Source organism: Choloepus didactylus, chromosome 11, assembly GCF_015220235.1.
Source record: "Choloepus didactylus isolate mChoDid1 chromosome 11, mChoDid1.pri, whole genome shotgun sequence".
NCBI lineage: Eukaryota > Metazoa > Chordata > Mammalia > Pilosa > Megalonychidae > Choloepus > Choloepus didactylus.
The window spans coordinates 77399431-77418043 of record NC_051317.1 but is presented as its reverse complement, the minus strand read 5'-3'; the positions used below and the strand labels follow the sequence as shown (position 1 = coordinate 77418043).

The window sequence follows — 18613 nt, the reverse complement described above, 5'->3', positions numbered from 1 at the left end:
AACAAATTGTGCATTTATTCTGCACCAGGCATTATTAAAACTGTCAACAATCTCACTTAATTTTCAGAAAATCCTATAAGGTTAGCACTTTAATTAGCCTTAGTCTATAGGTGGGGAAACTGAAGGAAGTCAGTGAAATAATGTTAAAGATACAGAACCCAGGTAGTCTAATTTCAGAGCCCTTACATTCAACCATGACTTAATACTGTCTCACTGTTAAATTAACTGCCTTTAAGGAGTTTTTGTGCCTTAGTTTCTGTTTAGGTGTTACACTGCTAAATTAAGCTTTCATATCTCATCAAGAATATAAACGCATTTGTAATTTCTAATAGTAACAAAATTACTAATTTCATTTTGTAGAGAAACATACATTATCAAATTGCATTATAAACACAAGTATTACTACTGTAAAAACATCCTATAATTAGTCATCTCCTTGAAGTAACAATCACAGTTGGTGGAACTGAGAAAGGTAATGACCTCATTATTTTAGGAAATAAGAATCATCTGGAAAAGAGACATTCATTTACATTAAAGGACATGATTGAAAGGCTTAGGTCACTGTTTTCCAACCACAGGGGAAGAGAGCACTCAGTTGTGATCAGCCCTCTCTATTCTTTCTATAAAGGCTCCAAAACTAGAGCCAAGACCAATTCTGAGCAGGAATATATTCATCAGTGCTCCTCCCAATGTCGACGTGAGCACAGATCTCCCCTTCCCAAGGCAGTCAGGACAGTGGCATTGAACACAAGAATGTGTGGGTGTGGGGTTGCCAGAAACCCAAATCAACTTGAATTTCAGATAAACAATGAAAATTATTTTAGTACACATAAGTCCCATTCACTTTCGTTTTTCTAAATCTGGCAACCTTATTATGGTAGAAGTATTTGTTGTATGTTTTATATCTTAACTTTGTCTCACCTCTATATTTATATTTAACTTTAGAAGAGTAAAAACCTAACGTACTTTATTCTATTAGATTAAATGTGTGGCCTAGCCAGCATTTTCTGTGCCCAACAGGAAATGTAATATATTTGCTAACTATACTCCTCCTCGTCTGTGTTTGAGGAATGACAGCTGGATTGGAAAACAATGTTTAGGCTAGGAAAAGTGTTGGGGGATGGGGGAGATACATCATCTTCCTCTTTCTTGGCTTCCATTTCCTTCTAAAACCAAAGGTCACCTGGGGAAAAGCAGAAATATAGACCTGAAGTGACCCCAAGAAGACTCAAGAGTGTAGAATGTAAGCATTCTCTGAGACTCTTGTACTTCCACAATACTTCAGATCTAATCTGAGAGTTTATGAGGCTGAACTTTTGGGGCTCAACTTTTGAGCATTTAACAGAGACACAGTATCAAAGCAACCAATAGGACTGGTACTTAAGTTCTTGCTGGTGAATCAGACACCCATTCCAAGATCAGTTCCCTAGGAGCAAACTGAAGACAAGATTTAAGGTAATTCAGAAACAAACAGAGTCAGGTAAAAGGAAAAATATGTTTGTGTCAATTATTCAACTAATTTATATGACTTAGGTAAAAAAATTTTCCAGGCCACATTGAAGACTGAAAGGGATGCAGACTAGGGTCTTCCTAACAAATTGATGTCTCTGCTCTGATGAGGAACGTAAAAGCTAAAAAAACACTATTAATCAAAGCCTGGAGAGAGGTGGAAGGGGCTGCCTGGAACAGTAATAGGATAGACTCCGGGATGAGACTGACCTAGGGTCCTGGCCCAGCCCCACCATCCCTTGCAAGGGGCTGAGCTGGGATCTCAACACTGCTGGTCTGGCTACACGGCCTGTGCTCCTAACACCCAAGAAGTGGTTAGTCATGGTGAGGGATCTAGCAAACAGAAATTCCCTTCCCTGTAATGCTCTAAAATGGTTAACGGAAATTGTTTGTTTTGGCTGTCCAGCTTCCACACACATGCATAGGAAATAGGAGGAGGAGGTGTGAGAAGGGAGTATAGAATAGTCAGGCATCCTGGTCCACAGAATGTGGGTATTTGACCTTCTGATGGCCAATCCGATGTTCCTGCCTGTTAGAGATTCTTCTCTGAAGCTCTAGTAGACTTTTAAATTCAGATGACATCTGTCTTGAATGTCTTTCTCCCTTTGTTCCTGAGTCCCCTCATTTCCTTCCAATAAATTCCTTTATTGCTTATGCTCACCAGAGTTGGTTTCTGAAGTTTGAAACTGACTTAGAAAGAGTAAGATAATTGTAGCTTGTTGGTAAATTATGTACGACTGAAACACCCAGGTAAGGAAAGCTGAGAAGTTGAGGAATGGCATTCAAAGAATCATTAACAGGTACCATAGGGATTAAGGTGTTGAAACGGAGAGAAAGAAAACATCTTTTGTTTAAAGTAAGAAAACAAAAATGTTACTTGATTTGGCATTAAGTGATGCATCACGGCAGATAAAGAAACAGCCTTAGCCTCACGGGGCTAAACCAGTTTCTGTGGTCCCTGCACACGAATCCAGGACCTCCTTGGTGGTGTCTAGGGCTGTGCACACACAGTGGTATCTTTGAAGGTGTTACAGTTCCTGATATGAACTTCACAATTGGAATGTGCTCCTCTGTGCTCCTCCTCATTGGTTTATATCAAATGCAAAAATGGTTTCTCACCTCAAATCCTCTGTGGAACTAAGTAGGGCATGCATATATATCCATACATAAAGAATGGAAATATTAAAGGCTGAGAAAGATCTGGCTAGCCCATCTCTTGGTGAGGGTAACTCTGGAATGAGTGGATCTTGGAAAGAGTGGGTCCACTTTTTCTGGTTTTAACACTATGTCTGACAGAGCTTTAGTAGGGATTTATGATAGGAAGAGGCATAAAGCACTTCTCTTCCATCATACCTCCATGGCTGATCCGGTGTTGAAGTGGTACATGTGGTAAGAAGATGCAACAAAAAGGAAGATTAAAACTAAGTTAAATTGAGCTCCTACTAATTTCTAGATCTTTTGCTTATGTCACCTAATTTATTCCTTACAACTCTATGAGGAAAGTTTTATCATTTCCCCATTTTAAAGATTAAAACTCAGAAAACCCAATTTGAGGTTCATAAAACTTACAAGACTTGCCCATGTTCTCAGAGCTGATCTGTGTTAGAGCTAAAACTTTTAGTCCAGAGCCAATGTTCTTCCCAATGCTGCACACCGGATGAGTGAAAGAAGATACTCAGGAGATGGCTCAGATCCAAGTACCATCTTCCCAGGCAACCATAGCCCATTTTGATGTTTTCTGTTCTCAAGAATTTTCTCTGTACCATACATGATTTTACAGTCTTGTTCTGTCCAACATAATTCTTAGATTATAAATTCTATCCTGCAAAGAATGGGAAGTGGTTTCTCAACTTTTTTATACCCTCCCACTGTATCTAGTAGCATACATGCATATAAAAAGCATCAATCATTTTCTCAAATAAATGAATTTTAGACCTAATTGTGAACATATAATAGTAATTAAAAAATACTTAGTGGTATTAACAAATCCTGCAATGAGACATTAAGGCTAAAGGAATATATTCCCTCCATTACCTGTTTTCCCCTTAATGGACAGGGTTATGATTTTGTGATTATGTGTATAAGAATCACAGTGTACCGTCCATTGACTATGAAGATAATGCTAGTGACTCAGAGTCTGGACTAGGGTGACCCAAGTCCGGTGCCTAGGGCACAAAATTTAAGTATGACCCACTCTCAAATTGCTTCCTTACTTTTGCACCCTAGACACCTTGCTTGCCTCACCCTAGTTCCAGCCCTGCAATAAGCCACTATCAAATATCTTTTAGTTGCCTTTTCAACATTGGAGATAAGATTATCTGCAATTTCACATTTTTTTTCTGTGCCCCATCACTTTTCTTAGCCAGGCAGCTGGCTGGTATTGTGGCCACAGAGAATAATAAAGACAATTGGCCTATTCAGTGATGTAGCCCAAGGGTTTAACCTGGGCACAGATAAGAAACACCTGGGGAGCTTTTTAAACATACAGAATGCTGGGCTGCTTTCCCAAATATTCTGACTTGATTGTCTGGGGGTGGGGCTCAGGCATCAGTATGATATAAAGGCTCCCTAGGTGATTCTAATGTGCAGCCGGATTCAAGCACCATTGGCTAAACTGAAAGAACTTTCCAGTAAAAATACAGACCCATGTTTTCTCATTGCCTAGTTCTTTGGGAGAATAAGCAAAGTTGATAGGGGGGGAAAATAGCAAGGATGAAAGTGACAAGACTTCACAACTTGGCATGCCTTTGGAATGTGACAAACTATTAAAAATAGTTGTAAATCTCAAGATTTTTGTGCACTTTCTGGCAAAGTGGTTTAAACAGTTGTCGACGACCCCTTCCCTGCCTACCCCCCACCCCCCATACTCAAGTTTAAATGCTCCCAACAACTTTGAAAACCTCGGAGTATTTGGCAAAGCATTCCAAATAAATGACCCTGAGCTCTGGAATTTGCTCCTTCTAGCAGGCTGTTCTCTTTAGCAGTCAGCCAAACCCCAAAACTGGCAACTTTCGGAATATGGTGCAAAACAGATTCCTATGAAACCTGGGAGTCACTAAAGATTTATTCTAACTGAAAGATACAAGTTTTAAAAATAACAAGCAATCATTGCCATTAAACCAAGTAGAATCAGAAATCTGCAAGAGGCTATGAAATCAAGGACCATTCCTCTTCCTTCATTCTGAATATGAAGAAAGTAAGGCTCAAAAAGATGAAATGCTTTCCTCTCATGTCACACAACTCATTAGTGGCAGGGCCTGGGCACATCCTGATCCCTTGATTCACAGGCCAGTTTTATATTTGCACTGCCACATTCTACAATGTCCTCTGAGAATGATGTGGATGGTTTTCTTCTTTGATTAATGTTCTTGCAAATGCTTATATTACACTCTTTGGTAACTGTAGCAATTGTAAATCTTCGTTGTACAACATCCTTTCCATAGTCCCAAATATACAATCTAGTTGCATTACTTTCTTGAACCTGACAATTAAAGTTTCTAATTCATCTAGATGGACATATGCGAACCCATTTATCAAATGCAACTCTAAAAGCTTTACATCCACATACCATTAAAAAAAGCCTTTGACTTACTCCACATTTCTTACCAACTCATCACATTTCCCATTATATTTTTCTGTGACCCTGGGGAAGTAACAGGAGTCAGAGAGAATGATGAAAATGATTCCTAGGAATACAGAAAAAATTCTAACACTTATCAAGCAATGTTTCTAGGCCAAGGAGTCAAGACAAGTCCAGAATGAGAAATTAACTATGGTGATAAGAGATTGATTTTCTTAAAAAATAAATGACCCCATTTAATGCAGCAGGATAATTAATTTTGTCTCAGTTCTCTACACTTCCCCACATTCCACATGCTGTTCTACCCCCTTTCACTTCAGGCTAAGAATACCGTTGAAACACGAGTCGGAGGACTGTTCCCGTAGTTCCTTCCTCCTCATAGAATTGTCTTCTGAAAGTTTTCTTTCCTTCCACCACACCCAATCCATGTTGGCCATTTAGTAAAATGCACTACTCAGAAAGAAGTTGTTACTCTTTTTTAAGGTTAGGGTGTTTTCCTGAAGTGACCAGCTAAGGATAAAATGATGAATAACCATTTTCTACTGTCCAACCTCAGGGCCCTCCCCAGGCCCAAGCTAGTTCCCTGTCACTTCTTTCTTCCTGACTACAGGCCCCAACAGTCCGCTCCCTTTCCCCGAGTGGGATGTCCCCCTCCTATCCTGGACATCTTCTTTTACAAGAATGTCTGAGGAATGGGAAAGAATGTCCCAAGCTCCCCCACTCCCTTCCTTGCTGTCCTGAAATCAAACACCCTCCCTTTACTGTTCAATTGTTTCACTGTTTGTCATGAGAGAGAAACAGGAGATGACAAAAACAAAAACATGGAAAACATAAAGGTCCATATTTGTGATTCAACTTAGATCTTTCTCAGTAATTTCTGAGGGTAACAGGCAATGTAACATCCTTTCTCCAAGATGTCTCCTCTTCTCAGGTTTGTTGAGTCTCTACCATAAATATTTAACATCTAGAGAGCTTAGGGACCACGGGGATGATGAGGTAGGAGAAAGAAATGTTACCAAAGTAAAGCTGAGACACTTTAAAAGAGGGATGCTCTCAGGTCCCCTTGGCCACCTCTCTCAAAAAAGTAATGGAAGATCAATGCAGGCTTATAGGATTTGTCCGTTTAAGCTCTGAAAGTACCTCCTTTTTGAGCCAGGCTGAGTTAAGAGCAGCCTCTGAGCTCCCAAATTCCTGCGCCTTTCTTATTCCTGCATCTACTGCACTGCTGTGATTACTCTGTTTACCTTCAGCTCCCCATAACAGAGTCTCCCTGGAAGGCCGGGGCCATGATCTTCTCTATTCACCTTCTTTCAACCTAGGGGCTATCACATAGCAGGTACTTAATAAACATTTGCCAGAAGAATGAAATGTTTTCAGAAGAAGAAAGGCAGGCAGAGTCTTTCTCTAGAAGGTAAATACTCCTCCAAGGGATAGACAACAGGTCTTTAAAGCTGAGTTTAGGTCTCCATGATACTTCTGTCTTGCCCCAAGCAGAAGAATAATTTGATAAATAAGGAGGGTTTAAGACATTTTAAAATTCCACATTGTCCCTGTTTTCTACCCCAAACGATTCCCAATATATGTTGGTGATATAAGAAAATATGTAGGAAATTGGAAAGTAATGGATCAAACAGGAAGAGAACCCTATGAAAGAATCCCGTTTGTATGACTTTGAACAAGTTGCCAAACCTCTCTGGCCCTTAATTTTTCATGTGTATCACAAAGTAAGTTAGAATATAAGGCTTCCTTTCAGCTTGAACCTTTTCTGATTCTAAATGATTAGGAGCCAAATACCTCAATGTATTTTCAATCTTCCCCTCCCCACCTCATTAAAAAAAGAAAAAAAGACTTCTATCATTGTCAACAATACACTTGGGGAGGAAGAACGAACTATAAATTATGGTCACAGTATCATATAAGCTGAAATACAAGATTAAAATATGTTTTCTATCCACAGAGCAATTTTTCATGATGGTGTCAAACAAAAAGTTCTAGTCAATGTTTACACTAGGACTTGATGAAAAATTCCAGACATAAAACTTCTGGAAATTAGACGTGAACTCGGAGGACCTCCCACATCTGAATAAATTTTATAACTAGAGTTTCTTGAGGTTTTGGGTCTTTTTTTTTCTTTAATAAGAATTCATTCCTCAGCAATTGAATTTCTTATTGAGACTACCATGCTATACTAAAACTATGAAACTGTCATTCCTCGGATGACAGAGAGCCAAAGATTTCCTTAAGTACCACTATCTTTTAATAATTTTGGGTGACAATCATTTTGAAAGATATTATATTTCCTTGTCTTTAACAGAATACAGAGAGTGTAATTTAATCTTTTCCTTAATATGAACACCAGTTAGTGTAATACAATATAGTAACATCTTCAGGGCCAGGTGAAATACTCTAAGTCCCAGATTTGTTTCTTTGGATAGTGCTTTAGGAACCACCTGAGACGTCAGCTTTCATTTCCCACTGCAGTCACCTCCTGGCCAGCTTGACTACTACAGTAATCTCCCTGATAGCTAATTCACTAATTAAAGACCAGGGAAAAGTTTCTTAACTCATCTTTGCATACCTGAGGGTACTTGCTTACTGCCTGCTAATTAAGGTGCTCAGTAAATTACTGTAAATTGAAAGAATTCATGAATTAAAACAGAAGGCTTAAAAATTTTTAAAGGTAAGTTTACTAAAATTAGGTGTGAAATAATAAAGAAAGACATTGGGTAAAATCTTGAGGGACTTGCTTTAACACAGAAACTTGAAAAATTTTCTGTATGTTATCTAATTCCCAACTATGTTCCAGATGGACTAGTGTGTCATGGGATTGAGCTCCTGATGTTTTAAGAGATGACTAATCGAGGTAGGTAAACAAAATCATACAAATTGATTTGCAAATTTGGCTGATTATATAAAATTTAGTGTCATCAAATACATTTAAAAAAAATTCCAAGCATACCTTTGACCTACTCCAAAAAAGAAAACTGAGGTATGACACTGACATTCTTAGGGAGTTGTCCAATCAGAGCACCTCATCACACCCACTAGCTATGTGATTTTGGACAAATTAAGCATCTTTTAATTTCAGTGTCCTTATTTGAAAGTGGTGATAATAAAACCTTTTTCATAGGCTTTTTGCAAGAATTAAATAATGCCTTTAAAAGCAGTTACCACAGGACTTGGCACTTAATAAGCACACAGCTACTTTTATTGTAATAGGTTGTCCATTCCTGGAGTGGGGACGGTGGTGCCAATCTGGGTGTAGCCAGGCAATGTGGCTACAAAGACATTTTTATCCTGTATTTGCTGCCTGGCAGATACTGCCACTTGCTCAGAACTGGGTGTTAGAAACCAAATGTGGCACCCTACATCCAACTAAGCTCAAAGTCTCTGACATTATAGAAAACAGGCATCCAACTGGCATTCTAAAACCTGGGATTTTAATGTGGGCAATGTTAAGGGAAAAAGGAAAGGGAATTTACAAGAGGACTGGTAATCTAAGTCCCCACAATTTATTATAAATGTCATAATCCTTAGCAACTGGCATCTGGAAATATAAAACCTTCCCGTATCAATGCCAATTATTATAGAATTAAAATAGGCATTTCAATAGCAAAAAAGTCTAGCTTCAAATTTGTATGTAACTAAAGTATTACAAACAAAGGTGGGTTTTCCTTGAGGAAACTCATTTCTTTTTCCTCGATTTAAATGAACAAATTCACAATATCCCAGCTTCTTTCCCAGTGTTGTCACAATGGAATACACTAACATATGACTTAAAAAGGAAGAATTCTTGCTATATATAGGAAAAAAAAAAGGAGATTTTTATTATCTCAACTTCACTTTAACAAATATCTTTTGCCATTGTTTTTCACAGTAACCTCTCTTCCCTGAACTTGGTAAATTTCTTTTACTATTTCTATGTGACATTTATTTGCTACAAGGTGACTATACTAAGTAACTTAGATTGTTCCGCTTGCTAAATTCCAAAATCATTATTATATAGCTTCTTTTCCAACATCTTAAATAACTTCATTGTTGACTTTTGAATCTTTTTCTATATCAGGCATCCTTGACACATAATGTTATTCTTGCATCTCAACTCCTTTAGAAATGATTTTGCCTTTACAGTAACACTTTGCACTAAACTCTAAGAGATTGACAATTGATCAGTGGTAAATATAACGAATCAAGAAAATCTTGACTAGCACTTTTCTACAATACTAAATCTCCTAGAATACATCAACTGAATCATAGGACTAAGTTTAAATATACTGACATCAATTTGAAGAAAATTGTTTCATTTAGGATTCTTGAAATTTTATCTCAGATAGTGATCCTTTTAGTTGCTCTTCACTGTTCTGAACTCATTTCCTGAAAAATAAATCTGCAAAACTATGGGCTGACCAAAGTTAATTTTAAAAATAAACTAGTTCAAAGTCTTGAGAAAGATGTAAATAAAACTTTGCAGACTTTTAAGCCACAGTTCTAAAACTTGTTGTTCTGCAGTGGGTAAGAGTTGAAGTGGAAGTGTTTGAGCTCGGCAGAGAGAGAAATCAAAGATACCTGTGGGATAAGGATCCAGGAGCAGTAACCCTCTGGCCTCAATGGGATATAGCTGGCTAATGCCTGCACTGTGGGAATCCAGGAAAAAAAAAAAATCTTTAGAAATTCAATCTCACACACTAATGTATATTTTTCTGAAGACTGTAATTTTCAAATATTAATTTTTTTAATGTTCATATACATTAAGACCCACTTAAAAACCATGTACAAAAGTAATTTGGCATCTGACCCAAAAACTTAGAAACTTTTTATCTTAAGAAGTTTTAAAAACTTGACAACTTTCCTGAACTCGACACTTTATCTATTCTAGATAAATACACTACCGAGATCTGTAGGGGGAAAAGACAAAGATCTGACTTTATTACTGAATGATATATACATCTCTGCTTTGAATGATTATAATACAGACAATTGAGTCAAGTAGCACTTAAAAAGATTAAAAATTCCTGTTTCTCTTTAGTTCGGCACTTGGCCCCCTTTTTTTCTTTTACCTTCATTAGTTGTTGTTGGGTCATTTTTTTCTGTTTCAGGTCTATCCTTGTGCTGACACCTCTTGTATCATTATCCCCATCAATGTTTTTTTCCTGAATTTCAGACCTGTATGTGCCATTGCCTGATAGACTTCTCCTTCAGTCATTCATTCGTTTACTCAACATATTTGTCAGAATCTACTCTGACAGGAACTATTCATGGTGTTGGGGATATAGCAATGAACAAAGTCAGTAATCTCTGCCCTCATGGAGCTGACTACTAGACTGATGATAAACAAAACAACTAACTGAAATGAGTAACATAGAGAAAAGTAAGACAAGGAAGAAGGAATCTTGGAGAAGTTACCTTTTTTAAAACGCTGATTAGGAAGACCTCACTGAAAAGGTGATATTTGAGCAAAAAACCTGAAGGGAGTAAAGGAGTGTATGTAGAATTCTGCTGGAAAGCATTTTGGATGTCCCACAGGCACTTAAAACTGAGCTTACCATTTTTCCTTCCAAACCAGCTCTGCTTCCTACATTTCTGGTCTCTTTGAATTGTGCCACCATCTCTCCCATCATTCAAGAAAGAAATTTCAGATTTGCCCCTAGATTCTACTTTCTGTAACCCTGAACAACAATCTGCAGCCCAATCCTTTTGATTCTATCACCCAGTATCTCCTTTTGAGTCATCCTGCTCATTCCTATTTTAAGGAACAAGGCTGTTGGCTTTGTTTCAGGCCATCAAATTTTTTTTCCCTTGGATTTTTAAAATATGCATTCCCTTAACTGGTCTTCCTGCTTCCAAACTTGTCTCCTCCAATCCATCCTTGATACTGTAAAATAATGATATTTGTAAAATGCAAAATTTGTCATGTCATTCCCTTGCTTAAACTTTTTTCAGCAGTTTCTCATTGTGGCCAAATCCAAACTCCTTATAGTGGAATGCAGGGCCTTATTTTATCAGTAACCCGCTACCCCTTTACATCCCCAGGTTTCTGCATGACAGACATGTCACCATTTTAGACAAATTTATTGGCCCTTTGCTCTTCCTAAAAGTTACCCCTTCGAATACCGTGACCTCTAACACATTTTATACAAGTTACCTATAACATTGTTTACATGTTTGCCTTTCCAAACTCAGCCCAGTGCTTGGTTCAAAGGAGGCATGGAATGAATGGATAAAATTGAATATATTAATCTTAATGATTGGTGTAATATAAATTTGAACACCTGTATCTAAGCTCTGGCCCCAGGCAAAAGGGTTCCTCTCCTCAAACTCCCAGAATCACTTAAGGAATCTCTTCAACACATAATTCAACATATTCTGATACTGAAAACAAATAACCAACTCATTTCCTTAGAAAACTGATTAAAGAGCAAAACATCCCATTCCCACTAACAGTGTCTATTATGAGGAATTTACATGTTTCAGATGTATACTTTTTGTTTTGTAAACTTTTCAGTTCCAGAATATATGAAATGCAGAAATCATGAATCACTTCTGTTGAAGATAATTTGAGGTTGAGAGAGAATTTGATGGTATTAAAAAAAGTAAACTAAAATTAGTGGCAGAAAATAAGCAGAGATAAAGGAAAATTAGTTTTACAAAGCTACTCTAGTGGCATCTGGGAGGAGATCCAATGAAAGTGAAATCCAGGATCAACAAGCCAGTCATAAAATTAGCAAGGTATTTAACATAAATGAAGAACCAGGAATAGGAAATGCATTTTGATATGTATCATATCTAGAACAAAATGAAACAAGTTACCAGTTTCACATTTATTGAACCTAGTGGGAGTAGCAAAATTTTGTTTACAAGCACCTGATGGAAATTTGTGGTACAACAATACATTAATTTGAGAGTATAAGATAGTTACTGATAGTGTTTTCACTTGTTACTACATATTCACTCCTTAATATTAATGAACAGCAGTTGGAATTTAGACTAATGTATATGATTTCCAAACACCTTTGATTCATTTCATTATTTAGAGAATAGTCAGAAAAATTATGAGAATTTTTAATTTTATAGGTTCTTATCACTATTTTGATTTTGCCATCTATGAATTATTCTCTTGATAATGGTATAAAACATAATTTTTTAAAAACTGGAATTCTTTAAAGATTTTTTAAATTAAATACTTCATGGACATAAAAACAAACTTTCAGTCAAAGAGCTTTTATAGATAGTTAAACTGAACACTGGCCAGTTAACTATCTTGAAACTCAAATCTTTTTTTCCTTATGGCTGGCAAACTCAGCCAGAGATCTGCTAGCATAGGGAGAATAAGCTATTGACTATACTTATCGGATTTTATTAGGTATACCTAGAGATGTTGGTGAATGCAGATTCAGATATAGGAGGTTTAGGGTAGGACCCAGATTGTGGTTTCTAACAAGTTCTCAGGAGATACTGCTGGTCCATGAAGCACATTTTCAAATAGCTATGTCTTAATTGATGATTCTCAAGGTGGGGTGCTTTAAAGAAACATTTTGAGGGCTGAAAGATTATTTAATTAGTCTGGAGATTGGCCTGAACATGGAGAGTTTTAAGAGCTCTTGAGGTAAGGCCAAACAGGTATCTACGTTTGAAAGCCTATGGATAAAATGTATTGGTTAGATTTATCAGTAAGTTTCATTTCTTCTGGTTTATATTACCATAGATAACAATACCAGGAATAACCAGTATTGTGTAGATTGTGAGAGTACTAGATGCCTCAAATCTCCAAATTCTTATTGAGAATATCATTTGTCATCAGGTTCCAGGAATCTTCGTGGCTTCCTTTTTATATTCGAGGAATCTTAGTAGCTTCCTTTCTATACTCCTCCCAAATTATTTAATAACTTTTTTATAATACTATAAAAGCTGGTACTTACACTCACAGAAAGGCTCACAGACAAGAGAAGCATGTTTACTTGGTATTGTTGCTTCAAGCAGGCATCATTGATCCCAGAGTTAAAAACCGAATTATCACTCTTTCTTTATAAGATCTTTCCTAATTATTCTGCTAAGTGGAAGTCTCAGGAAGGTCAAGATGCAATTCTACTCCCAAGGTTCCCTCCCTGACTCTTAGAAATGCACATCAAAAATACTTTAAGAATGTAAAAGCACAGAAACTACTGTTGCAAGTTAACATAAGATGGTATTAAGTGTAACTCTGACAAGCAAAAAAAAAAAAAAAAAAAAAATGTGGCAGTATGTTTCAGTGCAAAGAACTAAAACCCAGATCAGGATCTACTTCCAGGTTTGCAACTAATTAGCCACATGAAGCAAGTTACATACCTCAGTCTCATTTTTAAAATGAAGAGGTCTCTACTAAATTATCTTGAGAATCCCTAGCAGATCAAAAAAAAAAAAAAAAAAAAAAAAATCTATGATCTAAGAACAACTAAGTGGTCTACTAAGGCAAATATGATTAATTCTAACAACAACAAAAATATACACCAAAGCATTTACTTTTAACATGATTGGTTTAACAAGTCCCTTAAGAAAAATCTCCCAATTGGTCATCATTTAAAATAACAAATAAGTTCAAATCTAAAAAAAATGTAATGGGTACAGGTGGGGAGAGATCATTAAATGTAGGGCAAGAACACCATGCAGAATTAGAGAACCATAAATTAAACTGAGGACAATGAGGTATCAAAAACTTTTCCTAAGGAAAAGCACTTTAAAGCACACAGTATGGAATTTCATGATATATCCCAAACAATATATGGGTATTGTTAGACACCCAGAACTTTTCTAAGTACTGTAAGTAACTCTCATCATTCCTACCAATTAATAAAGATGATAGCACATGGAGAATTATTTTCTTTTAGTTTATTTTCTTAGTCTGAATACATGTCCTGCCAACCACAAAATACAAAGTGTGACCAAACACGTCAGACCAAACAGGGATCTGTTTGAATCAAAAAGTGCCACTCTTGCAGCTTTCTGTCAAAAGAGTTTTGAGGAAATGTAACACAGTGAAGGAGTGAGGCACAAGGTTGTCTCAATTATAAATCCCAATCATTAATCCTCTTCGGAACTGGAATCATCCTCTTGGTCAGAGAGTTCAGGGACAGGGAAGCGGAGAATGGCAGCTACTCCAGTCAACTGGCTGAGCTGTTCCCCAGAAACATGAAGACTAGAGAATATCCTAACAGTGCCTGCATTATCTTTCACACTGTCCACCAGCCTTACATACCGGCTCCGTGTAGCTACATCCTGGTGCCTGAAGAGCTCATCACTGATGAGTAAGGTGTCAATGGCCATGGCCTCATTGGCCTTCTCCACCTGCTTGAGTCCATAAAAAGCTCGGTCAGGCTCATGCTGTAACATTTTATAGAAGTCATCCAAGGCTTTAACTTCCCCAGCAGCTTTAGCATCTGAAAGGCGACTAGCTACAGTAGGGTCACAAAGGGCCTCTTTCAGAGAATATTTGTGTCCAGAGGAGGCATGTACCTAAAATGACAATTATAAAAGTTAAGCAAAGGAATCTCTTAGAGCGCCCACTAATCAGCCTCAATGATTTAAAGCCAAAAGCACTAATAGGATTTATAAATATTTAAGGACTTCAGCAAAATTAACTATATAAATACAGTAACTAACAGTTCTCCTTTTTAAAAAAGCTGTATTTACTCACATTTCATTATCTCATTTATAATTAGAGCACCAGCCAAATTAAGACCTTCTCCTCCTTTACTTTTTCTACTTCTAAAAGTTTTAGGAGTATTTTATATCAATTCCTCTACCCATTTTAATTATCCCCGGGTAAGACTATTTTACCTGAAGGAATTTGGACCGGTTTTCCAGGAGCACTTTGTTGTCTGTCTTCACTGCTTGCTGAAACATGTAGTCACAGAACTGCTCCCTCACAAAGCCTGGGCTGGCCACCAGGATGCACTTTACAATATCAAAGTGTATGTGGCGCTGGATAGCCTGGACCACCTGTTCATAGAATCGCTCCAAGGCTCGATCATGCTGGGAGCAGTTGCCTTTCCGTTTCCTAGGGATGTTCACCTCTACCTTGGCTCGAGTTAGGGTCATGCTAGGAGTGACTAAGCAGACATGGGCGAGGCCTTCCTGCATGACGACGGCGGCCACATCAGCGCTCCAGGCTGGGTCACAGGCCTGCTCGATGCGCTCCAGAACCACGCTGTCCCACTGCTTCTTGGCCAGGGTGAACTGGCGGTTGGGCTCCAGCTCGATGGTGTGGTAAGCCCCCATCTTGACATACTCATTCTCTTGGATATTGGTCCCCCTGACCCGCAGCTGGCAGGCTTGAGAGTCGAAGTCGATGGCCTCCACACAAAGGGTGAGGGTCGTGCGGACCCGGTTGCTTCCCACGCTGCCCGTGGAGGACTCGGTCTGTACTTTGCGGATGGTGGAGGCCCGCAGGCTGTCACCAACCTGCACCAGGTTGTAGGTGTGCCACATGTCCTCGGGCTCCTCGGGGACCAGGGTTACCTGGCCCGCATTGTCCTTCTCAATGTCCTTCCTCACGAGCTTCATGGCCTCGCAGGGGCTCACTGCCTGTACAAGGAGGATCGAGGGGGTCCCCACCGGTAAGAGGCAAGGAAGGAGGAAGGGGGGATTCTAGGCCGAGGAGGGGGCGGGGTCCAGTTCCTATGGGTACCCGCGAGGCAAGAAGGAATACTCTAACTCCGACACAAGCAGCCGAGGGGAGCACTTACTCTACCCCTTCCTCTCTTAGTCTCCGGGCGCGCTGCACCAAACTCGCAAGAGAAACGCCGCACCGAACACCAACTTCTCCTACGCCGCGGAAGCCGGCACGGTCCGACTGGCTGATGCAATGAGGGCGCATGCGCAACCGGCTCACCGCCGCCACTCCCGGAGAGCGTCCAACGGGGAGGCGGGGCCGCAGTTTGCGCATGCGTAGGTGTTCTAAGCGGGGAGGTGTTCCTGGCCAGACGCGCTAGGGCTGGTGTCTACGGAAACTTTGGTGGCGAGTCCTTTATTTTAATGATGAACTTGGACTTTCCAGGTTTCATCCCCATTTGTGAGGAATCTATGGAATGTGTGAGTGCAAAGGTATATATTTTTTCAACTGGATGTAGTTGCCACTCTACATCTCCCTCTGGGTAAATCCAGTTTTAGAGCTATGAAAAAATAAAAGGAATTCTCAGAAGTGCCGACTGGGCCCCAAGGATCCAAACTAAACTCAAGTTTGCCCCTGGCTTATCTGCGCTGTGTCGCTACACGCCTGTCAGAGCTGGTTTTGCAGAAGCAGTTTCTAAGGACTCTTGGGCTCTGAGAGTCCTTCTCAGCTGTTTTCTGCCCTTAATTACTGGGGCTGCACGATCTGATTAAACCAGATGTCAAAGCACTGATCCCGGAGAGAGAAGAAACCATCTGTGGAATTTACCCCTGGGTGGACTTCTCAGTTGCTTGAGCTGATATCCTGGGAATCCCAAAATCCCAAATTGGTAGTCTCAGCTTTCCGCGGCTCAGTAGCCTGTGAAATGTTTAGGGCGGAGGTTGGGGTTGGGGTTGGGGTTGTGGGTGGAGACACAGAAACAGATCTTCCTGGCTATAGTTTAGGGCCAGAGTTTCGCTGCCAAATCTAAGCTGAAAGCTAAGGGTGATGGGAAGCGGGGAGAAACTGATCTGTTAAGTGGCCGACTCCGACTGAATAGCTATAGAACTGATTTTAAAGAAAATCCTTTAAGTTCCTTACCAGTTTTTATTTGGGGAGTGGGTTGGAGAAGTAAGGAGTGCAGGTTAAAAGACTGATGAAGAGGAAAAGCCCCCCAAAATTTACTCTAAATTCTCTGGGATAGAGAAGTCCTACACTCATACATCCTCATTTTCTAACTTTTCCTTCTGTGTATGGCATAGAAAGGGAAATTTACCAACCTGAACTAGTGACACAGGGATGAAAGGGGGGAAGCTGACTTTGGCACAAGTCTTGATAACTTTAACTCAGGGCTCAGTTATCTTCCTCAGAGATTGTCAAGAGACACATTGGCCCCTCCAAGCTCTACTCTAAATTAGAACTATTTGCTTAGTTGTCATTCCCATCTCTCTTTCCCTCCTCCTTCCCTACCTCACAAAATTCCCAACTCAGATTGTTGCCGCCTTCTTCCAATGAAAATTATCTTTCCAAGAGAACGCAGCCACTTTTCACTAACCAAGGAGCTGATCACACTAAGTATGAAGGCGGCTTGCCTCTGTGTGTGTGTGTGTGTGTGTGTGTGTGTGTGTGTGAGAGAGAGAGAGAGAGAGAGAGAGAGAACGAGAGAGTGTGCACGAGAGAGAATGAAACAGAGAGACAGACTGACAGAGGGACAGAATGAGAAGCAGGGGAGGAGGAGTTGCTTTTGAGCTGGGATGGGAAAGTTGAGGTGTTCCTTGATCACCTTTCTGAATATAATTTTCCTTTCCCCATAGTCTGCTAAGGAGGATCAAAAATCACAGAATATCAGTGCCTAGGCCCACAGTAGGATCTTAATAATGCTAGTTTTAATTGAAGAACTGTAATTTATTTAATATTCACCAGGCACTTTCCTGTGGTCTTTCTCATCCTCACCAGTAAGGTAAATACTTTTTATCCTTATTTTATAGATGAAGAAAATGAATTCCAGGAAGTTAGGTACTGTGTTCAAGATCAGCATTCAAATTCAGGCCTACTTTAACTTCATACCTTCTTCTTTTTCCACGACCAAAAAACTATATTATGAATGCTTGTAATCATTTCTTCAACTGCAAATAATGTGCTGTTATCTACTGCCACTTCTCCTTAACTGTCCCCTTGACCAGTTAAACAAAGGCCCACCTTGGGAGGCACCTTAGAGAATTGAAAAGACAGTGGTTCCTTCCCTGCTCTTTTATAACTTCTTAAAATTTTTATATTCTTATTCTTTCCCAAATAGTTTTCCTTCTGCCCAGCCTAGATCACCATCATAATCCTTGATAAAAATCGAATACTCTACTTTAGAAAAATACACATAGATTTCTAAATTTAAAATCTGTAGAAACCCCATATTGACTTAACTCTATAGTTCATTATATATATATATTTATATATATAAACACACACATACATATATACATATATATTTAATTACGAGGCAAACTGCTTTGGGCTTTCTTTTTAAATATAAATATGCATCAGTGATTGAATATATTACAAAATTTTTCAGAATTACTACTTGATTTGAAACATCTGCAACAGTTTATAACCTTTTTGTCAGTAAAGGGAGCTTTTTGTTGAATGATCAGATGTTCTCTCAAACACTTTGTGTTATGGCTTAGTATTTCTAGACCAATCATTACACTTTTATTTTAAATTATTTTTGAGTTCCAGTCCCTATTAAAGTCCAGACTCCCTAATATTCAAATCCTCTATGATGTAGCTTTACAAGCTTTGTTTGCCACTTGTCCCCTCCATGTACCCAATATTCAAGCATGGACATGGGAGTAGTAACTTTTGTTCCCCACACATCCTGGAAATTTTCTACTTTGCTGCCTTAGTTCATA

General features: G+C 38.9%; 2 protein-coding genes across 2 annotated transcripts in view; both read right to left on the bottom strand.

Moving 5' to 3' along the window:
• The window catches only part of ITGA1 (integrin subunit alpha 1), a 166686-nt gene that overhangs the window by 138947 nt on the left and 9126 nt on the right, over positions 1-18613 (bottom strand). The gene's annotated exons all lie outside the window — the stretch shown is intronic.
• Positions 13937-18037, bottom strand: PELO (pelota mRNA surveillance and ribosome rescue factor). The gene is made up of 2 exons (XM_037798768.1): positions 14900-18037; positions 13937-14575 (listed from the first exon to the last, which is right to left on the bottom strand). The coding sequence occupies exons 1-2, from the start codon at positions 15623-15625 to the stop codon at positions 14144-14146; spliced, it is 1158 nt and encodes a 385-aa protein (XP_037654696.1). The 5' UTR covers positions 15626-18037; the 3' UTR covers positions 13937-14143.

What these genes read in the sequence shown, in the direction of transcription:
- PELO (XM_037798768.1), bottom strand. Translation starts at nt 15,625, where the DNA reads ATGAAGCTCGTGAGGAAGGACATTGAGAAGGACAATGCGGGCCAGGTA. An exon ending in ACCGGTCCAAATTCCTTCAG is followed by an intron (nt 14,576 to 14,899) that starts GTAAAATAGTCT and finishes TTGTCATTTTAG; the next exon opens with GTACATGCCTCCTCTGGACA.